At 41.2% G+C, this 24,927-nt stretch overlaps 1 protein-coding gene across 1 annotated transcript in view; it reads left to right on the forward strand.

Annotated features, from left to right (window-relative positions):
* Positions 1–673: 673 nt before the first annotated feature.
* Positions 674–24,927, forward strand: part of F5 (coagulation factor V) — a 153,318-nt gene continuing 129,064 nt past the window's right edge. Inside the window, exons 1-7 of the mRNA XM_063450149.1 lie at positions 674–1,181; positions 5,036–5,118; positions 10,160–10,282; positions 13,142–13,354; positions 13,636–13,794; positions 14,849–15,070; positions 17,519–17,678. Of these exons, the coding sequence (XP_063306219.1) occupies positions 1,033–1,181; positions 5,036–5,118; positions 10,160–10,282; positions 13,142–13,354; positions 13,636–13,794; positions 14,849–15,070; positions 17,519–17,678 (1,109 nt within the window). The 5' untranslated portion in view covers positions 674–1,032. The remainder of the gene's footprint in view (positions 1,182–5,035; positions 5,119–10,159; positions 10,283–13,141; positions 13,355–13,635; positions 13,795–14,848; positions 15,071–17,518; positions 17,679–24,927) is intronic.

Below are 24,927 nucleotides of genomic sequence, written 5' to 3' on the forward strand. Positions count from 1 at the left end.
GGACCCTGAGGGTGGGGGCACCCTCAGGGCACTATAGTGCCAGGAAAACGAGTATGTTTTTCTGGCACTATAGTGGTCCTTTAAGTCTGCTGACTAACACTCATCCTCTAATTGACATCATCATTACATATGATGCCTGCCAATCCAATGCTTCTTCACAGGGAAGCATTGGAGGGCTAGTGTGAATGTGCTACAATCATCACACTGTGCCAATTGGCATCTCCAAAACATTAGTTCAATGTACCTCCATGAGAAACATTCGCCGTCTTCAATACGCCAAACGTCACTATTGTGAAGATAGCAGCCAAATGCACCAGGATGGGCCTCTAGTGGCTGTCTGAGTGTAACGCACTAAAGGTGACATTAGGCACAAATGTAGACACTGCCTAAAAGTAAACTGAAAAGACAAAATGTACAATTATCAGACTGCATGGAAGACTCTTTGCACCTGAACCACTACATTAAGTTGTAATCATTCTGGTACTTAAAGTCTCCCTTTAAATTTATTTTTCAAACTTCAGTAAAAAAGTAAATGCTGAATACATAGAATAGGTAAAGAGAATATTGAAAATCCTGGCAGGTGACAGTTCCCCTTTAATGTTTAACTTGGCAGCTCCCTAAATAAATATTCAGCAGAATACGTAAAGGGCTGAGTAACGGACTGTGACTTCTCTATCTCGCAAAACGTCAACATTTCGGACAGTGTGGGATGTTGCAAGCCTCCCCTATCTGAGTTAATTGTAACTGTGAAACCACTGGAGAGGGAGAAGGCATGACAGTGCTTGTTGCTGAGAGTAAAGTGATGTACACACTGACTGCTCTGCAGGTTCCTTTCACTCCTTATTGGCTCTACTGAAGGTTGCTGCCCCAAGGGGACGTGGGTGGCTTAGCATCTAGTGGTCATTATGTCAATGCTTGGGACAAGAGGTCAGCTTTATTGATCAGTGAGCAGTGCACTGTTGATAAAAAAAAAGGGTTTAGGTGTTTGGAATTGAAACTGACTCATTCACCTGAGACAGTGTCTGGTCTGCCATGGATCCAGGGAAACATCCCTCCCTTCTCCTCTTACTTATGCTGGGCAGTTTTGCACTGTACCTGCCCAGTGCCTCTGCAGTTGTGAGAGAACATTATGTGGCTGCTGTGTTTGCTGATTGGAACTACCAACACCAACAAAACCAGAGGTACTCTTTTCTTTTCCTTTCTTTCTTTTTTCTTTCTTTCTTTCTTTCTTTCGTTCCTTCTTTCTCTCCCTCTTTCTTTCTTTCTTTCTTTCTCTCTCTCTTTCTTTCTTTTTTTTCTTTCTTTCTTTTTCTTCCCCTTTTTCTTTCCTCCCTCTCTGTATCTATCTTGTTTAAACTGTGCCCTGTTATTCATTGACTATGCCCAAGCTGGTTATCTCTTGTCAAACAAATTGTATATATAGTCAGATTATATTTATGGGGAAATAAAATGTTACAAATGTTACAATGTTATAAAAGAAGGAAAATTAAACCATAAATGAGACCAATACAAAATGTTACATGAACAATAGGTAGATGAGGACCCTGCTACAACAAGCTTACAGTCTAGACTCCAGAGGATACTTTATATTGTTTTTGTAGGCATCTTATCTTTTTTGTTAAAAGTACAAATTAGAATTGACATGTTTAGGAGTTGCTCCTAGTTTTGTTTACATAGGCTGAATACAAAAAGGCAGATTATGTTAGATGTCCAAAGGACAGGTTTTAGAAAATATCTGGGTTTTTGTCAAAGCCTGATTTAACAGATGAAGTTCTGCATTCATTTCAATTTTTGTTACTCTGTAGGTTTGCCCCCTTTTTCCTTCTTTCTAATGTCTGCTTCTTGTATTCATTCTTTTTCATTGTTTGTCAGTTTTAAATAAGTTTTTCGTTTATATTATTATTATTATTTTACCCTGAGATTATTGTATCACATGGGACTAATTTCCTTATGCACTGTGCACCGTGCACTGTGATTTGTAAAAGCTTTGATTTGTCCAGACCATGCCTATTAGACCTCACTATGCCCGGATAACTGGGGAAGGTTGATTAACTGTGTTTATGGCTCATGTGGTTGTAATATTTATGTTGCAATATACCAACTGGGTTTAGATTTTGAAAAGTTTTATTTTTATTTTTTTTACAGTTGTCCTTATTTCTACTTTGAATATTATCCAGTTAAGAGCATAAACTTGGTGGGCAAGTGGCTACAGGCTTAGTTTGAAATACATGTAATGGAAAAACTTTTGAACAAACTTTCTTCAAATATTTCGCTTTTATTTGCCTGTCAGTGAAAACGTACTAAACACTGCATGTATTTTATATAGTCAGCCCAATGTGACATGTCAGTACGGTGGTGTCAGGATGGGAAGAGAGATATACTTACCTGAAGCTTCCTTCTGTTCTTAGTGCAATCTTCAAGTTCAGTTCAGTTCCAGGAAGAATATATTTAAGCAGCTGTGTCATTTCTTATAATCTTTATAAAATATTATTAATGCTGGCAGCATTGGAATTTCATTGAAATTCTAACACAGTCCAAAGATTCCATAAGACAAAGTAGTCACTGAAGACCAGCCTGAGGTTGACAAAAGTTGACAAAATGCTGAGCTGCGCCGTCAACTTTTGTCCAAACACAGCAGCCCTTGCAGTGATGGCTGTGGGATTCAGGCATCGTCCACTTGTTGCTAAACGTCATCTATGGAAGCTCTTACGGTCTCACGGATCCTCTACAGTCCTCAGTGTTGTACTCTCGTGCAAAAATACAGCACTGGCACAGCTCCTAGCAGATAAAGAGCCAGGAGCTAAAGAAGGTCCCACAAGTAAAGATGGTGGCAGCCATGAGGGATAGGTACAGGTAAGTAAAGCATACTTATGAATGGACTCCATGGCCACCGGTCCTTAACCAGAGATGTCACCTTCTTGGGTCTGAAAGTGATAGATCTGCATTGAATTGACTTGTGCCACTGATAAATTTTTACACATTCATGATAGTACAACGCAGAAATCTATGCAATATCTGACAAGGAAAGGCCCGCTACAGACTGATATCATGACGGCTGATGAAAAATAGCATAATGTAACAGGTAGAAGCAGTTTGTAGGTCCACCTTCTGCCACATTTTCCAAAATTTGTCTCATATGTTATACAAGATAAGGAAAATGTATGAATTAAGTTTGTACAAATATAAAGTAACCCTTTTAATATATGTCACCATTGGAATGACACATCTAAATAGGCTCTGGTGCAATTACTTAAAAACAAATTGTCAAATGGGGTCTGTTCGTTTTGCAGTATTATTTACTATAGTGAGAAGTATTTGAATCCAAAGTGAATTTCAAATTAAAGGCCAAAGTAGCCAACCTAGAATTATACTTCTGACTTAGGCCTTTAAATTAGAAATTCACTTTGAATTCCCAACTATTTAAATAACCCCGTTTTAGCCTGGTATGAGTTAACAATAATAACTTGTTCTCTCCTAACTCCTTCTGTGTATGGGATTTGTTTTCTGTTGCCTAGCAAAGTTAAATGAAGTGCAAAACACTTACTCACATACAGGGGTTCCATATTTCATCATCTCTCATCCTGCCTACACAGTGCGTTGAACCTGGAGAATATCAGCAAACTTGACAGTAATAGGGAAGGTTTTGGGCACATATGAGGGCCTATGTATAGCATGCACTGCCCTTTGATACACAGTTGCCTCTTTATTACAAACCAGACCTCTTTGCTGCATGGGTGAATATAGCAGTTTTATACTTAATTACCTACCACCCCTTGTTCCAGCACCGCCAATCTCAGATATTGGCGCAACCTTCCAGTCCTGCTGCTCTGTATTATGATTCAAACTGATTGGGAACACATACTCAAGATGGGCAGTCCTCCTGAATAACACCAAGATTCTAGGTTTACTTTCTCAGAATGGAGAGCCATTAATCCTTCTTTCCTTATATCTCGTAAATCAATATCTGCTGGACAAGCACTTAACACTCCCTTCATGTGCTTACTGGGTGCAGCCTCCAATGTCTCCGCTCTAGGCTCTCACGAAATGAGAGCATAATAATTGATCAGGCAGCAAGTCAACATTATAGGAAATATTCACTATACTCCTTATGGTCCTCTAACAAAACCACACCAGTTCTGTACAGTAACATTTGGAATGCAAAATTCTGAAATTTTGCAGACAAGGCTCCGAATGAACAACCAAAGTGAAGTGGAGGCAATATAATAAAATATAAAAATATATAAATACATATATTAAACAAATTGATTTTCTCACCCTTCCTGGGTGGTATATAGTACTCATTCTCGGGTCCTCTACCAGAAGCCTAGGAGTCTGAGGGTTCTGCAAAGTATCTTAGCTGTTCCTAGAACTGCACTCTTCTGGACCGTGATCTCAGATGTCCCACCTGGAATCTGTTGAAGCCACTCCCCCAACTTGGGGGTCACAGCCCCGAGTGCTTTTATCACAACTGGAACTACTACTGCCTTCACTTTCCACATACTTTCTAGCTCATTAAGTCCTTGGTATTTGTCCATCTTCTCATGTTCCTCGTAACTGATGTTATAGTCACTTGGTATTTTGTCCATTGAAATCTGTTGTTTTATGAATTACCTTCAATTTTTGTGGTCTTGAAAGGTTACTCACATTTTTACGATGTTTTGAAGCATATATACATAACCTGTTCACACCATCATATAGTACATATAACACAATATAACATCCCCCATCCCTTGTGATTGTTCCACTCCTACCCCCACCAAGTTACCTCTGTCATATATCTTCCCTCATCCCCTCCCCTCTTTTCGACGTACTTCCCACATCTATTTTTTCAGTTACCCCAAGATCCGTTTTCTTAATCATTCCCTTGCTACGTATTCCACATTTTTTAAAAGCCTTCCATCTATCTATCTGTCTGTCTGTCTGTCTGTCTATCTATATGTCTGTCTGTTTGTCTGTCTATCTTTCTATTTGTCCGTCTGTCCTTTCATTCGTCACAATTAATATTTGTTCTTTGTGTTCTCATTTTTTAATCCAGCTCCAATTTTATTTATAAGAAGCTAATATACAGAGAATATGAAGCAGGTTTTAAAAGGGAAAAAACTGTTCCAGCCTTTTCAGGTGAGTTAAGTATATTTTCATAAACTGTTACACTTTTACCTGTAAGTTACATTAGTAGAGAAGAAATAGCAGTGATATGACCAAAGGTTGGTCAATATACACATTACTTCTGGCAAAGTGCCTGAGTTTGTAGATGAAGTTGGGTTAAATGTTTAAGCTTTGCCTTCTCGTTAAATATTATTTAATTAAATAAGTTTTATTCTTTACGTTTAATGAAGCCATTCAGGATGAAAATAAGAGGCTTTCGTGCAGCTCATAAAATGTCATTTTTTCAATCTCTCTTTCTTCATGCAGTTTAAGATCCATACTTTCTATAATGTGCTTTTAAAGAGACTCTGTCATATAAACAATGCTGAGTACAACTTTAATCTACAAAACATGTCAGCTACTAATGTAGGTATCTGGGAAACATCAAATACCTGACATACAGTTTAATACTGAGTACAAGAAGTTGCCACTTTGATGTCTTGTCCATGTCCTAGACCTAGACTCATTGGTGTATTTACCACAAGGCCCACAAGGCATTTGCCTAGGGAGGCACTTTCATGGGGGGCAGCAAAAAACGCCACCCCAAGTGCCCAGGTAAATGCCTTGTTTGTCTTGTGTACTGGGAGGCCCAAGAGCTGGCTGCCACCATAGGGCCCCCTAGGTGTTAAAGTACTAATATTCTAGTCGGACGATGAGGGAGATATGTTCTTTTAGATTAAAAGAAATATTAATAATTGGTGAGTGTATGAGAAAATGTGTGTGTGTCTGGCAGTGAGTATGTTTGTGACTGTCAGTGAGTGTGTGTTTGTGTCTGTCATTGTGAGTGTGAGTGTGTGTGTGTCTGACACTGTAAGTGTGTGTGTGTGTCTGTCAGTCAAAAAAAAGGCCTTGACACGAATTGGTGGGGCAAATTTAGATTAGGGGGTGCCGAAATTAGTCGTGCCTAGGGCAGCATAAATCCAGAATACACCACTGCCTGGACCAGCATCCTCTGTAGTCTAATTGAGCTTTGCTTTTTGGACAGATTATAAATACTGGATGACGCCAATCTGTATGTGGAACATCGTTCCATCTCCCTGTTCCCGTAGTGTGGGGATTGGATTGCATGCACATGCTTACATTCGTTCTTAATTTTCAGATTAAAATGTGTCTTTCATTGTTTGAGAAGCAAATGTAAAAAATGCAAATTCATAATGGCAGAAAGACAAGTTGCCTTAAGCCTTCGCAAAACCTCTCTCTATACCACACCTTATGTCCAAGCCTAAACTCTAGCATGTTCTGTGTATCACATTCTGAAATCAAACTGTTTATGAATATAGAGCGTTATATACCACAGGTGCTACGTGAAATCTACAGTGTGCTCTATAAATCCTACACCCTCAATATGAGGCCCTAAACTTGCAATATGGAACTTAAAATCCTGTATTAGAATCCTGCACCCACAGCAATACCCCAGATATTGTGTTAAATGTAGCACTGGTACAAAGTGAGTTGACGGTGTTATTTCTCTCTCATTGGGCCTAACAATGAAATGTAGCCAAAACCAGACACAAGGCTTTTCAGAACCCCACTAAGGGCTCCAGCCTCCATTACACCACCAGTGGGCCCAGCATGAAATATCTAATTAAGGGATTAATGCAAGTAATAGCAGATGTTCTATTTATAAATTAGCTTTCCTTAGCTCCAATAGTGCTCCATGCTTTCCTGTTTTAAGCAAACTCATAATCCTTTTTTAATTATATTTCCTGCTGCTGTAAAATGCTGGAATGTTTTCTAAATACCTCCTGCTGTAGCCTTTATTCCAGTAATAACCTTGTTCTCACACGCTAATAGGCATGAGCTATTTAATTATAGGCCTTTCTTTTCTTTCTTTCTTATCACCACAAAATACTGTTAGGAAGTCATTATTTAAAAAAAAAAATCTAATTAGCAAATAATGTAATGCTCAAACACCACAGAACCTGAAATCTTAGAAACTCTTCAAAATCCATTTGTACATACAGGTATCTGTAGGTCCTTATACCATGCTATTCTATTTCAAAGACTCGTGTGCATGTGATGTGCAAACATGAAGATTGAAATCAATGTAATAATGCAGTTTGATATTCTGATAGACACACTTTCCCTTTAACATATGGTTAGAATGACCTTGCAATAAAAAAGTTATCATACACAAGGAATGCAATGTATGATATAAACAGTTTCTGTAGCATGTGCCTTTCCGTGCGTGTGTCTCACATTAGTACTTCTCTTTTGTCTTGCATGATTGTTCCTGTTTGGTTCTCGAGTTTCTCAAAAAGTATTAAAAAGATTGTTTTTGGTAGCTTAGTGCTTTTACCAACCTTTGTTGCATTATTAGTATGTATGTATTAGCATAGCGCAGGTATATATAGACACTAATACAAAAAAACAAGTCCTGCGCTCAAACTCCCATTACTCCTGGGCGGGAGCAACGACCATAGTACACATCAGCCCAAATACATATAGTAAAAAAAAAAAAAAAAGTTACCTGCGCTCTTTCCCAAATCCCTATGTATATTTAAACAAATGGAGGTTTTTAGTTACCTCCAATGGCCATGAGAGGGTATGCCCACCTGCCACGTCCATCACATGAAGTGATTTTAATGCTAAACTCCCCTACCCCCCCCCCCCCACCTTCCCCTATCTATACCACAAACTGGAGGTAACCTAAAATTGAAGATCTCTGAGTTCAAACCCAGTATCTGAGTTGGAAGGAATGTTAGAATGATGGAAAACATTTCAGGTATAGAGCATTGGTGGACAACATTTACACTTCCCATGGCTTCTCCCAGCAATAGTACCAATTAAAATGACACTCTAGGCACTGAAACACTTCACTTCATTGTAGTTGTGACAAACGCTCCTTCCCACGTACATTTGCCATGGACTCCTGGAGTAATGTGGAAGGCAGGCTCCTGCCCACTGACTATGGTCCAGGTCTGGGACACCGTTTGGGAGTTACTCTGCCCAGCAGCCTTCCCTGGGTGCCTGTGGTTCCCTTTAAGTGAATGGAACCGAACGCTAGCTCTCTGGGGGCCATTCGCGTGAACTAAACCCACGAATAGTCCCAGTGGTACTTAGCCGCTACCGCTCTGGAACTAAATTCGGCAAGAGGACTATGTGGGTTCCTGGTCACCTCAGCGGGACTTAGCCACAAATGTTATGGAACTGTTTTTGGCATGAGATGACCATGCGGTTTCCAGACAACTTGGTTTGCCATTTTGAATCACTTTGAAATCCGCCAGGAGAGTGCTTTTTGGAGAGAAGGTGTCTGAGACTAAGGGGAACAAATGCTACCTAACAGCCAGGTGGAGCACCCCATTTTGCGGTTGTAGGAGCTCCCGAAAGTTGACCAGCAAAAAACACCAAACGCCCTGGAACGATTTTGGGCATAGGACCACATGTGCGCCAGTCAGAACTTTAACATGTTTCCCCTATACTTCATGGATCTGAGCGCTATTTGGAGAACTTGGGCGCTCAGATCAGGGCTTTTGAACAATGTATTATTTACTTTTATGTTTTTATATTTTTGTGTTTGGCTCTCTGTTCCTGGGAGATAATTAACTTACCAGTATTTAACACAATTATCTCCCAGGACCAGAGATGCAATTGCTCTTCCAGAACCGAGAGCAACTCAGTCCTGTAATCAGTGATGCTGCTAGCAGCATTTGATTAATGTGCACAGAGGTTGGCCGCACATGCCTACTCCATTGCTTCTTTATGAGCTAGAGGGGGTTTGTTGAGTGTCACATTTGACTGCATGTTAGAAATATGACTAAGTCAAAAGAGGGGTCCACAAAGTTAAGAGAAGAGATCATCACCCTTCACAAACAAGGAACAGGATACAAAAAGATAGAGAAGGCACTGAATGTTCCTAGCAACACCGTTGGAAGCAATGTTTGCAAGTTCAAAGTTGAAGGAACAGTGGCTACACTACCTGGACAGGGCAGAAAAGGGAAGCTATCAATGACTTCAACCAGATTTCTGAGAAGGCAGATTGGGAAAAAACCCTCAGTAACTGCAAAAGACCTGCAGCAAGACTTGGTGGCAACAGGCACTGAGGTTTCAGTGAGCACAGTAAGGTGTGTACTAAACACACAAGGTTTCCATGCCAGAACTAAAAGATGTACACCACTACCAACCCAGAAGCACACGAAAAGTCAGCTCCAATATGTTCAAAATCATATACATTAGCCACAGAAGTTTTGGGATTCTGTTTTGTGGAGAGTTGAAGCAAAACTGGAACTTTTCGGCCCTCGAAAAGTTCAGCGATATGTCTGGAGATAGAAGAATGAAGCATACGCTGAAAAGAAAACTTTGCCTACAGTTAAGAATGGTAGTGTCTCGGTGATGCTCTCTGGCTGCTTTGCATCCTCCGGCACTGGAAACCTGCAGCGTGTGGAAGGCAAGCTAGATTCTGTGAAGTATCAGGAAATCCTAGGAGAAAGCATCATGCTATTTGTGAAGAAGCTAAAGCTTGGGTGTCATTGGACCTTCAAACAACAATGATTCCAAGCATACCTCGAATTCCACCAAGGCTTGGTTGCAGAAATAGTTGTGGAAAATTCTAAAGAGCCATCATATTCACCTGACTTGAACTCCATAAAAATCTCTGGTGGGATTTGAAGAAGGTGGTTCTAGCAGACCCAAGGATATTAATGGACTGGAGGCCGTTGCTCATGAGCAATGGGCTAGGATTCCTCAGGAATGCTGCCAGAAGTTGGTGTCTGGCTATGCATCTAATTAGCAGCAGTAATAACAGCAAAAGTGTGCTCTACTAAGTACTAAAGACGCTTGCTATTAAAGGGTTGAATAATTTTGAGACTGAAGAAGTCATTATAAGTTGCATTTCAGGTTGAATTTGGCGAAACCCCTTGAAACATTTGTTGTGTTGAGCTATTTCAATTGCTTTTGTTTCTGTAACTTTTGACAAAAAAATGAATTTCAATGAGTGTTGAATGCTTTTGATTACAGCTGTATATCTACAGGACTATAGCTATAACTATGTAATAACAAAAATACTATTTTCTAGGTATCTTGGGCCCAACCCTACGAGCAGAAGTTGGAGACACACTGAAGATCCATTTCAAAAACCTAGCTGATAAAGCTCTTACCATTCACCCACAGGGGATCCAGTATGGGAAGAGGTATGAAGGTATGTAATGCTTCTTTTTAGACTAAGGGGTTAATTCACTGGCCAGTAAGTTATAAAGAAATGACAAAATGTAGAAAAAAAATGATGCTGCAATTCTCTTGTCAAGTCACAAAACTTCACTGGTTAGTAAATAAGCCCCATAAAAATATGATATTTGTAATTTCAGAAGTTTAGCTCACTACAGAACTATCAGTTCTACCATAAATCACACATCAGTGACATCTTTTGAATTAGATTTCTTACATATAAATAACTAAATCCTGTATAGTTAAAGGGACACTATAGTAACCAGAACAACTACAGCTTATTGAATTTGTTCTGGTGAGTAGAATCATTACCTTCAGGTGTTTTGCTGTAAACATTGTCTTTCAGAGAAAATGCAGTGTTTACATTACAGCCTAGTGATAACTTCACTGGCCACTCCTCAGATAGCTGTTAGAGATCCTTCTTGGGTCATGGCTGCCTAAAATGCATCCAAACATTCATTATCTCCTCCCTATGCATGCAGACACTGAACTTTCCTCATAGAGGAGATGCTGATTGACCAGGGCTGTGTTTGAATCATGCTGGCTCTGCCCCTGATCTGCCTCTTTGTCAGTCTCAGCCAATCCTATGGGGAAGCATTGTGATTGGATCAGACTACCACTTCTGATGATGTCAGCAGACTGCTTGTTTTTTTGAGTCTAAAAGCATGCAGAGTTACAGCTTCAGGCTTGAATACAGTAATATTTTTACTATATTTATGGAGGCATGAGGGGCCTAGGGGCGCTAGATGGTGGTTTTAACACTATAGGTTTAGGAATACATGTTTGTGTTTCTGACCCTATAGTGAGCCTTTAATGATTTTGGATCTTAATAAAGCCCCAATGCAGTATCCCATACCGGTGACAAAACATAATGTCTTTTTTTGTTGTTGCTGAAATGCTGAGTATAATAGTAATTTAACTAATGTGTTATGTATGAAGCACAAATTGGGTCATAAAATTCTTCTTCATTATAACAACCACATAACAGTAAGACTTTGTTTGAGCTGCTTTCAATTTCTTAAAGAAATTAAGATTTGTAGTTCTGTATTAGATTATTGCCGCATCAAATGACACTCAAGATCCTGTTGAATATCAACTCTGATAAAAGAAAACAAGAGGTCTCATTCAACTGAACATTTCTTAAATGTCCTGAGTGGTTTATACATTTAAAGCGAATGTTAAAATTGAATTTATTTTTTTTTATATCCTATCCCCTACCTCTTTTTTTCCTTTTTTTTTTTTTTAGAATGTTTATTAAAGTGAAGGGATATTAACTAAAGTGAGAGTTCAAATTTAATTTTAAATTTAAAGGGACTCTATAGTCCCCAGAACCACTACAACTTAATGTAGTGGTTCTGGTGTCTACAGCCTGTCCCTGCAGGCTTTTCAATGTAAACGCTGCCTTTTCAAAAAGAAAAGGCAGCGTTTACATTAGTGCCTAGTAACATCTCTAGTGGCAGTCACAGATGGTCACTAGAGGAGCTTCCTAATTCACTACTGCACAGTGTGCAGCACTGGCTTACAGTATCTCCACACTCTGCATTAAGATTCTGAACATCCCCCATGGACTCAATCCATCGACTCAATTTACTCATTACGCAAAGTAGATGGTGGGAACCGCACTCAATCCCAGCGGCCAAGGGTGCTCCGGATCAGGACCAGCAATCCCAGAATTATACACGAAAGAAGAAATTTACTCATTGACACAATGCATCTCTATGAGGAGATGCTGATTGGTGCAGTGCAGCGTTTTGCCGCACATGCTCAATAGCTTCCCAATGCTTTCCTATGGGAATAGGAACAAAACTGATGATCTCAGTCATGGAGGCGGGGCCAGATGCAGCAACACCAGCTCAGAGTGGTAAAAAGGGGAGTAAAATAACTTTAGTTTTTTTACTGAGCAGAGAGGGGCCAGTAAGATCAAAATAGTTGAATTGGAAAAATTCTCTATTTCCGCTATACTTTCCATTTGGCTACCATAGACAAAAAAAATTAAAAACTTTGATTTCACTTCGAATTCTCGCTTTACTAAATAGCCTTGACAATATTTTTAACTATACTAATTAATTTCATTGAATGTAATGTGAATTGAGTGTAACTGTTCTTGCTGTTACCTTGCCTCGATATTGCTATGTCTACAATTGTCATTACTATGCATTTCCCATTGTAATGTATTTCACATTACATACTGTAAATAACACGTTATACAGTAAAGAAAATGTGTTCAAATCTCGTAGGTGAACTACTGATACATAACAAATAACTACAACCTTTTAAAGATTAATGCTCACTTCTCAGTTGGTGTCGGTTCCTCTTTTTCCCTCCAGCTGGATAATGCCAACTCATGTATTTCCTGGGTTGCGATGTGCAGTTGTGATAAGTATAAAACACTCTCGAATGAGAATTGCCGTGAATTCAAAGTAAATTTCAAGTGTAAGGTCAAAACCGTCAAACTGGTTGATACAGAATGGACTTGGAGAATGTTTTCTATATTAGCTACTTTGGCCTAAATATTAAACTTTACTTTGATTTCATTTGGAATTCCCAGCAATACTCATTTTAGTGAATAACCCTGTTTGATTCTATGGAATTTTGTCAAGCATTGCCATAACGCATACTCCTAGTTTGGTGGCGTTTATCTTTAATTTGTTAAAACATTTTGTTGTGTTGAAAGAAGTAAAATGTGCAGAGTATACAAATAGCTTATCTATTTTGATATACAGTATGCTGCACCACAATCTTGCCTACAGGAGCCTGGAGAATAGATCATTTTGGGGGGGGCACCAGATTACCAATCTCAGTCTAGCTCACACTTGTGGATTCCTTTGTTTAGGTTCAGAATATGCAGACAGGACTTCTGGTGCGGAAAAGATGGACGACAATGTTGAACCAGGCCAAACCTACACCTACAACTGGGATATTACCGAAAATGTGGGACCCAAGGACACTGATCCATTTTGCCTTACATATACTTATTATTCTCATGAAGATATGGTGCAAGATTTAAACTCAGGACTGATTGGCCCATTACTTATATGTAAAAATGGTAACGGAATTTAATTTGAAACAAATCTTTTAAATATTTTGTAGTATGTGTTCTGTTGCTAGTGACATCAGCTTTAATATTATTACCTAACTAATTATTATTTTGTGGCAATATTTAAGCCTAGTTTCCACTCATGTCTTTAATTCTATAATTCCAGAATGTCAGCTGTCAAGGTAAATGTCTGATGTACATTTATATAAATCAAGCCTAGTGTAAAACCATTAAACGTGTTACAAGTTAAGCTTACTGTATTGTTTAACATATTGCCTCTCTTTCTTCAGGAAGCCTAAATATTGATGGTACCCAGAAATTCTTCAATAAAGAATATATCCTAATGTTTGCTGTATTTGATGAAAGCAAAGGTTTTCAAACAGTAACCTCAAAAAATGATGGAATGTTAATATATACAGTAAATGGCTATGCTAATGGTACCATGCCAGGTATGTAACAATCGTAACATGGTTATAGCTGATTAGAATTTGTTATTTTACTTATATGCACTTTCATATCATACATACCATCATTCTGCTGAGATGTATCCTTTTGTATGTCTTATTAAGATAGGCATCCGAACAATGTTTGCTTAATAAAGCAGTTGTGGTGTATAGATCATGCCTCCGTAGTCTCACTGCTCAATTCACTGTCATTTAGGAGTTAAATCACTTTTGTTTCTGTTTAAGCAGCCCTAGCCACACCTTCTCTGGCTGTGACTGACACAGCCTGCATGAAGACAAAATGGTTTCATTTGACCAAACTTACTTGAGAAGGTTTTTATCTCCTGCTCTGTAAATTGAACTTTAATCACACGAGGCTCCTGCAGGGTCTAGAAGGCTATTAACAGAACAAGAGATGTGGAATGCTAAATTAAACAGAATTGCTAATAAAGGAAGTGTAACATTAGATCACTTTTTACAGGAAGTGTTTAGGAAGGCTGTGTAAGTCACATGCAGGGAGGTGTGACTAGGGCTGCATAAACAAAGTGATTTACCTCCTAAATGATAGAATATTGAGCAGGGACTGCAGGGACATGATCTATACACCAAAACTGCTCCATGAAGCTAAAGTTTTTTTGGTGACTCTAGTGCCACTTTAAGTTATTCATAATTGTATTTAACACTTTTCAATACTTGCGCAGCAACTACAAGATAACTGATAAAATAAGAAACTAGGCTTTCTGTACCTTTAACGTGAGCATCTTACACAAACAAATCACATGGTTGGATTTGTATAGAATATATATATATGTTGCTGTGTGTGGCATCCTATAATGCCAGGCTTTGTCAGATGGCTTTGTAGCTCATATTAGAACATGCAGGTTCTCACTTTCACCCCATCTCATTCACATAGTTACAGTGTTAAACCAGGCAGCTGAGGGTAAATGTATGTTTTTTATGTGCATGCATATTCTGTGAACAAGTATAACAAAACTGAGCAATGTCTCTGTTATCATACCAGTGTGCTATCTATATCTGTATATGTTTCGCTTGTCCCCAGATATGCAAGCCTGTGTTGGAGATACCATCAGCTGGCATATAATAGCGATGAGCTCCAAACCAGAGGTATTTTCTGTCCATTTCTTTGGTCAAAGTTTGGAACAAAACCATCATAGAGTGTCCGTAATTGGCCTTGTTGGCTCGTCATCAACAACAGCAAACATGACAGTAAGCCAGAGTGGAAGATGGCTGATAACATCGCTTATTCATAAACATATTGAAGGTAAACAGCTGTTCTTGGTTTTCCATAGTTTTCCATAAAACAATTAGTAAACATTCTTGCATTTATCACATACGGTTGGAGCGCTCACTAATTCCTTATTTCTGTTTTCAAATTGCTGTTTTGTGTAAATTTTCATGTAAAATTATCTCAGATTAGGATGTGCAGACAGTGTTTATTAACTAACAAGTCAAAACAAGAGAATACTGATTGAGCAACAACTCAAATTGCTTGCCCTTTGGTTGGTGCCTGCTTAGTTCTCAAGTTAGTTTTAGCTCAATTTATGCTATAACAGAAATAAATCTATCTCCTTACTCAGAGTTCTGAAGTGAACATGAAGTAAACTTAATTTATACTACAGGGCCGTTGAATGCTTCAATCTGATTGGTTGACAAACATTCGCGTCGTGACCGCATTACCACCTCGGGTGTGCATTTTTTTAAAATAATTAAACGGCCTGTCGTCAATTATTCCTTACGTATATCAGACTGATGAGCAGTCCAGATCTGTCTAACTCCCTCTACATGAGAGATAGAGCAACCCTAAATAATAATTTCTGCCTTCATTGGTCCTCGTTAGTGAGGTGTAGCTGATACCTTTCTAGACACAAGGGGCACAGGGTACAAATCGGGTTTATAATTTTACCTTAGGGAGAACCTAGTGAACTTGCAAATAAACCCAAAACATAGTGCAAGAGAAAATTGATACTTTTTAAAATAACCCTTTAATTTAGGATGTCACCATGTTATTGTAAATAATGTGTGAAAAACAGCTAACATAATTATTGTCTGTTATGCTATTGTCAGCACAGAATTAACTTAAACTTAAATGTAATTCCTTAGCCCTAAGAAAACACACTCATGCAAATGCCAAATGCCATGCTATCTTATTGATTGTAATCTGCTGTAATAACTTGCATAAATCTCAGATTTAGAGATGTCGCGAACATAAAATTTTCTGTTCGCGAACGGCGAACGTGAATTTCCGCAAATGTTCGCGAACGGGCGAACCGGGCGAACCGCCATAGACTTCAATAGGCAGGCGTATTTTAAAACCCACAGGGACTCTTTCTGGCCACAATAGTGATGGAAAAGTTGTTTCAAGGGGACTAACACCTGGACTGTGGCATGCCGGAGGGGGATCCATGGCAAAACTCCCATGGAAAATTACATAGTTGATGCAGAGTCTGGTTTTAATCCATTAGGGCATAAATGACCTAACATTCCCAAATTGGTTGGAATAACGTGCTTTAAAACATCAGGTATGAAGTTGTATCGATCAGGTAGTGTAAGGATTACGCCCGCTTCACAGGGACAGACCAAACTCCCCGTTTAACGCACCGCAAACAACCGCAAACAGTCCATTTGCACAACCGCAAACTCCCCATTTGCACAAGGTTGGATACCAAGCTAGCCATGTCCCGTTCCTTGTCCTCACTGATGTCATTGAAGGTCTCTTCCTCCACCCAGCCACGTACAACACCAAGGGTCCCCAAAAGGTGACAACAAGCGCCCTGGGACGCCTGCTGTGTTTGGTCTTCCACCTCCTCAAAGCCACCTTCCTCCTCTGACTCCTCTTCTTCAGACTCCTCTCTCTGCGGAGTACTATTCCTATCAGTTTAATCCCTGTTACGTCCCCTATCAGGTTGTAACCTTTGGTGTTAAAGGAACACTATAGTCACCTAAATTACTTTACCTAAATAAAGCAGTTTTAGTGTATAGATCATTCCCCTGCAATTTCACTGCTCAATTCACTGTCATTTAGGAGCTAAATCACTTTGTTTCTGATTATGCAGCCCTAGCCACACCTCCCCTGGCTATGATTGACAGAGCCTGCATGGAAAAAAAACTGGTTTCACTTTCAAACAGATGTAATTTACCTTAAATAATTGTATCTCAATCTCTAAATTGAACTTTAATCACATACAGGAGACTCTTGCAGGGTCTAGCAAGCTATTGACATAGCAGGGGATAAGAAAAACTTAATTAAACAGAACTTGCAATAAAGAAAGTCTAAATAGGGCTCTCTTTACAGGAAGTGTTCATGGAAGGCTGTGCAAGTCACATGCAGGGAGGTGTGACTACGGTTCATAAACAAAGGGATTTAACTCCTAAATGGCAGAGGATTGAGCAGTGAGGCTGCAGGGGCATGTTCTATACACCAAAACTGCTTCATTAAGCTAAAGTTGTTCAGGTGACTATAGTGTCCCTTTAAGAGAAATACGTGATAAGTTCACACCAATTTTGAAAGGCAGTTTGCTAAATACACTGGGTTAACAATTTGTTCTTTAATAAACTATTTAAGTAATCATCCTTCATAGTAAATACAATGTCAGCTTGTGGGAATTCTGTACATTTAATTGCACTGTATTTTATCGTATCTAAGTTTGCTGGTTTTTGTTGGTTGCAATATGTTTACAATATTCTATATAGTATATTTTTTTATTCCCAGCTGGTATGCATTGCTACTTTGACGTGAAAACATGCAGTGGCAAAGTAAGCTCTGTCCGCAGATTATCGAATTCTAATAGGAGATATATTAAAGTTTGGGAACACTACATAGCTGCAGAAGAGATTTCATGGGACTATCATACAGGCGACACAGGAAACAGGTAACAAATAATTATTTAACTACCTTAAATAGAAGGTGGCATGTGGCAAATTGTTCCTAAAGTACATTGAAAAGTTTGTAATGTTTGCTAGTGAAGGTCTTGAAAAAAATATTGTTACTTTTATTCATATATTGTATCTATTAACCCCTTAAGGACACATGGCATGTGTGAGAAGTCATGATTCCCTTTTATTCCAGAAGTTTGGTCCTTAAGGGGTTAAAGCTTAGTTGTACCAGCAGTATGGTTCTGTGTGTTGTTTAGGTTATTCTTCCCTTGAAACAGTTGATAGTGCTACGGAACTTTCCTACCCTCTAAAAAAGCATTGATCTGAATGGAGTGCACAGCATGTCTGTCTGGAAGACACGTGTTAAACCTCCAGTGGTTTTGATACCGGAGAAACTGACGGAAGCCAAGTACAGAGAGATGGACACAGGTTTCTTCAGGAAGGAAGAGATTCTTTATTCGGTTCACCGATCGGGACTCAGAGGGACTAATGTCACCAAAATACAACAAGTTCTGAGCCCCGGACAATAGTGCAGGCTCCTTATATAGGCATATAACTCCTCCCATATTAAGCTCCACCCGCACATTCTCTTGACCAATCAAAACAAATAAGAAATAACTTCCTGCTTGACCGCATGGCTTGTCCAGCATAATGGAGGAGGGGGAATACTACATCCTGTATTCTCGCACATGCTCTGTACACTACTGATCGTATCTTGCCACGTGCAACCAACCGACCAATACGTCAGCATATGCACGTACACATGCCACGTGGTAATCTCGGCCTACTAAATTTATTTTTACCGAGATTCCACCACATTCCCCCCTTTGATGCCTCTTGATATTTCACAATTACTTGAGGCATCACTAAACCTTGGTTTGCATACACCTCAGGTTACCATGAACCAGACCAGACTTTTCCTATGATGTGAATCCCTCAACACTCCTCTTCCTGCATTGGTTCTCCCTGATCTAGAGCCTCATACTTATATATGGCCATTATCTGTGCTGCAGCCTTCCTTTCTGCTATATTTTCTATCAGGCTTTGCACAGACCTAACTACTAAGGGAATAAGACATGGCAGGAGTAGACACAACATTAAAATCAGTATAACTCCGCCTACCAATGCCTTAAGCCCTCCAAACTGCTCATACCAGTTACCAAACCAACTACTTGGATTGTACCCTTTCCATACCTGAGTAGGCACATGCGCTAGTTTAACCATATGGCTAGTAAGCTCAGCTATTGCTTGCCCTTCGTCATCTATTTGAAGACAGCAATTGCTCAGGTTAAACTACCCACATACACCTCCCTCTACTGCCAATAGGTAATCCAAGGCTAATCTATTTTGGTACACTGCTGTCCTCATCCTGGTATTATGCTTCGCTAAAAGATTGAGCGCTTGTGAGGTCTCATTAGTAATTATCTCAACCACCGCCTGTAACCTTATAATTGTAGCGGTACTTACCCTCTCCAGGGGCCGGCCGGGGTCCTCTCTTCTCGCCGCGCGCGGTCCTGCTCCTGCACGAGCCGCGCGCGGCTCAGCCAACGATAAGATCTGTCAGGCGGGCAGTGACCGCGAGAAGCGGTCACTTGTCCCGCCCGACACTAAGAGCGCGCCGCGCGTCTCTGGTGCGCTCTTAAAGGGACAGTGGGAGACTAAATTAGAATCAGTCTCCCATTGGCCCCTGTCATACCACGTTCCCCATACACTCACGTTTTGGGGGCGTGGATATGACAAGGGCCAATCAAAGTGAACTTTAGGGTATTTGTACTCACCTGTTTCCCTTGCTCCTTGCCCTATCTTGGTTTCTGTCCAGTTCCCTTTAGTGCTTGTATCGTTCAGTTGGTTTTTTGGTGCTTGATCTTGGCTTTGTTCCTGACTCCGCTCTCTCCTTATCCTTGCTTGCTTATCCGCTGTTTTGTCCTCTGTGTACCAGTCCTCGGCTTGTTCTACGTTACGCTGTCTCTCAGTTCCCTTGACCTCGGCTTGTTCTAGACTCTGTCTTTCTTACTCGTCCTAGTCCGGCCATTCTAAGGTCCGGTAAGACGAACCCTGGTTTCTTGTCTATTGACTATTGAACTATTCCTGCGTGTTGGGGTATATTACCGTGACATTACGATAGGGCCATGGACCCCGCAGGTTTAGGACAACAGATGGCCACTCATGAGGCTAGATTCGCAGAACAGGATCACCGTATGGATCAAATGGCTCAAGCCATCCAGACACTGTTATCCAGATCAGCTCCGGTACCTGTACCTGCGCCTCCTGTAAACCCTATACCAGACACAGCTAATATGCCTAATGCTTCAGCACATCTAACCCCGCCACCTAGGTATGGAGGGGACGCTAAGACATGTAGGGGATTCCTTAATCAAGTGGAGTTCCACTTTGAAATGTACCCACGTTCATTTCCCACTGATAGATCTAAGGTGGGTTTTCTTATGCACCAGCTTACGGATAAGGCACTAGAATGGGCAAATCCTATTTGGGAGGCTAATGGGCCTATGGTACACGACTTCACTAGCTTCCTCACAGCGTTTCGTAGAACATTTGACACGACTAAAAGGTCAAAAAATGCCGCCAGGGCATTAATGAGAATAAAGCAAGGATCTAAATCTGTAGCCGATTATGCTATTCAGTTCCGTACCCTTGCCTCACAGGTAGATTGGACTAATAATGGGCTTACTACTGCGTTTATGGAGGGTCTGTCTGAAACTATGTTGGATGAGGTAGCAGCTAAGGACCTCCCTGTACCCCTGGAGGACCTGATTGACTATCTTATCGATATAGATAACAGGATCCGTGACAGGTTATATACCAGGTCCAGAAATAGACGTTTTGTTCCCGTTAACTCCCCTAGAGCTGAGACTCCCGAGGGATCTAAAGGTTCTGAGGAGGAACCTATGCAGTTAGGGGTTGCCAAACTTACTGACGCTGAAAAGCTTTATAGGAGAAAGGAGGGACTTTGTCTTTATTGTGGTAGGAGGGGTCATATGAGACAAGAATGTCCCGTGCGTCTGGGAAACTATCGCACCTAAGACCGTATAGAGGACTGGCCTTGGGTGTGACATCACAGTCCTCACATTTGCCTCTTAATAAATTACTTCTCCCTGTTTCCCTGCACCTTGGTAGTAACTGCGTAGCAGGGAATATACTAGCCCTGGTTGATTCCGGAGCGGCCGAAAACTTTATTGATTCCAGTTTTGTCAAGGAGAATAACATACCCACCAGAGAGAAGGAGACACCCTTGGCCGTTGAGGCCATAGATGGTAGACCATTATGCTCTCCAGTTATCACACATGAAACTGTTCCACTACATATGTCTACAGGGGTGTTACACTCTGAGACCATTCGGTTTCAGATCATTACTTCTCCTTCCTCTCACCTCGTGTTAGGGTATCCTTGGTTACGTACTCATAATCCCACCATTGATTGGGAGTCAGGACAAATAGTTTCTTGGAGTGATTCTTGCCAAGAGTCTTGTATTGTTAAAATCACCCCTTTGAATTCTACTAATATTCCTCCCGTGCCTACGGTCATACCCCCTCAGTACCTGTCTCTTAAATCTGTTTTTGATAAAAGGGAGGCTGAAAAATTGCCACCTCACAGGCCTTACGATTGTGCTATTAATTTATTACCTGGTACGATGCCTCCCAAAGGGAGAATATATCCTTTATCTCCTCAGGAGAATCTGGTTATGGAGGAATATATTAAGGAATCTCTAGAGAAGGGATTTATAAGAAGATCCTCTTCCCCGGCAGGGGCGGGTTTCTTCTTTGTATCTAAGAAAGATGGCGAATTAAGGCCTTGTATTGACTATAGGGGCCTAAATAAAATCACCGTCAAAAATGCGTACCCCATACCTTTGATCACAGAACTATTTGATAGGCTTAAACAGGCCACAGTTTTTACTAAATTGGACCTTAGGGGTGCTTACAATCTTATACGTATCAAAAAGGATCACGAGTGGAAGACCGCATTCAATACCAGGAGTGGCCACTACGAATATACTGTGATGCCCTTTGGTCTTTGTAACGCCCCAGCAGTTTTTCAAGAGTTTATTAATGATGTCCTACGTCAATATATACATACATTCGTTATAGTATACTTGGACGACATATTAATTTATTCTACTGATTTACAGACTCATCACATGCATGTTAAATTAGTGTTGAGAACTCTTCTGGTTAACGGTCTCTATTGCAAACTCGAAAAATGTTCATTCGATCAATCTGAAGTCCAATTCTTGGGTTATATAATCTCTGCCAAGGGTTTTCGTATGGATCCCAAGAAACTGTCTGCCATTATGGAATGGCCTCTACCTCAGGGTTTGAAAGCCATTCAGCGTTTTCTGGGGTTCTCTAATTATTATAGGCGCTTTATTAAAGGGTTTTCTGCCATTGTAGCACCTATAACCAGAATGACCAAGAAGGATGGTAATACTCAGGTCTGGAAACCAGAAGCACTCGAGGCCTTTGAATTCCTGAAGGCTTCATTTGCCTCTGCTCCTATTTTACAGCATCCTGTCCCTTCACTGCCCTTTATTCTTGAAGTTGATGCTTCTGAGATAGGGGTAGGTGCTATCTTGTCTCAAAGAGATTCACCTGAAAAGCCGTTACACCCTTGTGGCTTCTTTTCTAGACAGATGTCTAAAGCAGAGAAGAATTATGATGTAGGCAATCGTGAACTCCTGGCTATCATTTTGGCGCTCAAGGAATGGAGACATCTGCTAGAGGGTACTAGGGATCCCATCCTCATTTTAACGGATCACAAAAACCTCTCCTACCTTAGTGAAGCAAAAAGATTGTCTTCTAGGCAGGCCAGGTGGTCTCTGTTTTTGTCTCGTTTTAATTACATAATCACATACAGACCGGGTGATCGTAATGCTAAAGCTGACGCTCTGTCCAGACAATTCGAGACTACTGACAAACTCGAGGTCGACGTTACCCCTGTCATTCCGCCTGACAGAATAATAGCTACTACTGTTCTTTCTATTTCGTCTTCTCTCTTACAAGCTATTCAGGCTAAACAAAACTTGGCTCCTGGGGAGAGGCCTGCTGATAAGCTATTCGTTGACATACCAGAGAGACGAGACATCTTGTCATTATATCATGACACTAGAACTGCTGGACACCCTGGTATTTCTAAGACATTCTCAGCAGTTTCTAGATATTTCTGGTGGGCTTCCTTGCGCAAGGACGTCACCGATTACGTTAATGCCTGTAGCACTTGTGCCAGTATGAAGTCCTCCCACAGAGTTCCTTGTGGGTTGTTGCATCCGTTGCCCATACCCGAGAGGCCGTGGTCCAATATATCCATGGATTTTATTGTTGAATTACCTCCCTCTAATGGTAAAACTGTCATCCTGATGATTGTGGATCGTTTTTCTAAGATGGCTCATTTTGTGTCTCTTGTCAAATTGCCATCATCCAAGGAACTTGCCTCTATCTTTGCCAGGGAGGTGTTTCGGTTGCATGGTATTCCCACTTCGATCGTGTCCGATAGGGGTAGCCAGTTTATCTCCAGATTCTGGAGAACGTTTTGTACTGAGATGGGTATCTCCCTCTCGTTTTCTTCCGCCTACCACCCCCAGTCTAATGGAGCTGCTGAACGTGCCAACCAATCTCTAGAGCAGTATCTTCGTTGTTTCGTGTCCCACCATCAGAACAATTGGGCTGACCTTCTTCCTTGGGCTGAGTTTGCTCGTAATAATGCTGCTCATGAATCCTCCGGTAACAGCCCTTTTTACGTTGTTTATGGCCGGCATCCCGTGGTTCTTCCAGCTGCATTCTCCTTACAGGGCATGCCAGCTCTGGACGAACATTTGGCTAGTCTACGTAATACTTGGGAGCAGGTTCAGTGTTCTTTGGTGGCTTCAGCTGCTCGCCAGAAGGTTCAGGCAGACAAGCATCGCAGGGCGGCTCCATCCTATGCTGTGGGAGACCGGGTTTGGCTTTCTACTCGCAATATTCGTCTTCGTGTGCCTTCTATGAAGTTGGCCCCTCGTTTTATTGGTCCTTTTCGTATCTTGCATGTGGTTAATCCTGTCTCGTATGCATTGGATCTTCCTAAAAATCTACGCATTCCTAACGTGTTTCATACCTCCTTGTTAAAACCCCTCCTGTGCAACCGTTATACTCGGCATGTCCCTCCTCCTCCTCCGGTTTCTGTGGAGGGCCATGAGGAGTTTGAAGTGGCGGCTGTAATTGACTCTCGTTTGCTTCGGTGTCGCCTCCAATATCTGGTACATTGGAAGGGCTATGGGTCTGAGGAACGCAGTTGGATTTCCGCTGACGCTGTTCACGCTCCTCGCCTTGTGCGTTCTTTCCACGCTCGTTTTCCTGCCAGGCCTGCTCCTCCCCGCCCGGTGGGCGTGTCTTCAGGGGGGGGTACTGTAGCGGTACTTACCCTCTCCAGGGGCCGGCCGGAGTCCTCTCTTCTCGCCGCGCGCGGTCCTGCTCCTGCACGAGCCGCGCGCGGCTCAGCCAACGATAAGATCTGTCAGGCGGGCAGTGACCGCGAGAAGCGGTCACGTGTCCCGCCCGACACTAAGAGCGCGCCGTGCGTCTCGGGCGCGCTCTTAACGGGACAGTGGGAGACTAAATTAGAATCAGTCTCCCATTGGCCCCTGTCATACCACGTTCCCCATACACTCACGTTTTGGGGGCGTGGATATGACAAGGGCCAATCAAAGTGAACTTTAGGGTATTTGTACTCACCTGTTTCCCTTGCTCCTTGCCCTATCGTGGTTTCTGTCCAGTTCCCTTTAGTGCTTGTATCGTTCAGTTGGTTTTTTGGTGCTTGATCTTGGCTTTGTTCCTGACTCCGCTCTCTCCTTATCCTTGCTTGCTTATCCGCTGTTTTGTCCTCTGTGTACCAGTCCTCGGCTTGTTCTACGTTACGCTGTCTCTCAGTTCCCTTGACCTCGGCTTGTTCTAGACTCTGTCTTTCTTACTCGTCCTAGTCCGGCCATTCTAAGGTCCGGTAAGACGAACCCTGGTTTCTTGTCTATTGACTATTGAACTATTCCTGCGTGTTGGGGTATATTACCGTGACAATAATGCGGTTGAGCATATAAATTGGGGTCCTATACCCGAAAGTACCATCCTCTGCCCACGTGGCTGGCCCATAATAATCTATAATACGCTGGGGAGGCCATTCATCATCTTCCCAGGCGCCTATCTCTATGGGTCCCCTTTTCTTCCTATGATTCACATCATACACTTTAACACCCAAAGTCTC

This window comes from Pelobates fuscus, chromosome 1 (assembly GCF_036172605.1).
Source record: "Pelobates fuscus isolate aPelFus1 chromosome 1, aPelFus1.pri, whole genome shotgun sequence".
NCBI classification, from domain to species: domain Eukaryota; kingdom Metazoa; phylum Chordata; class Amphibia; order Anura; family Pelobatidae; genus Pelobates; species Pelobates fuscus.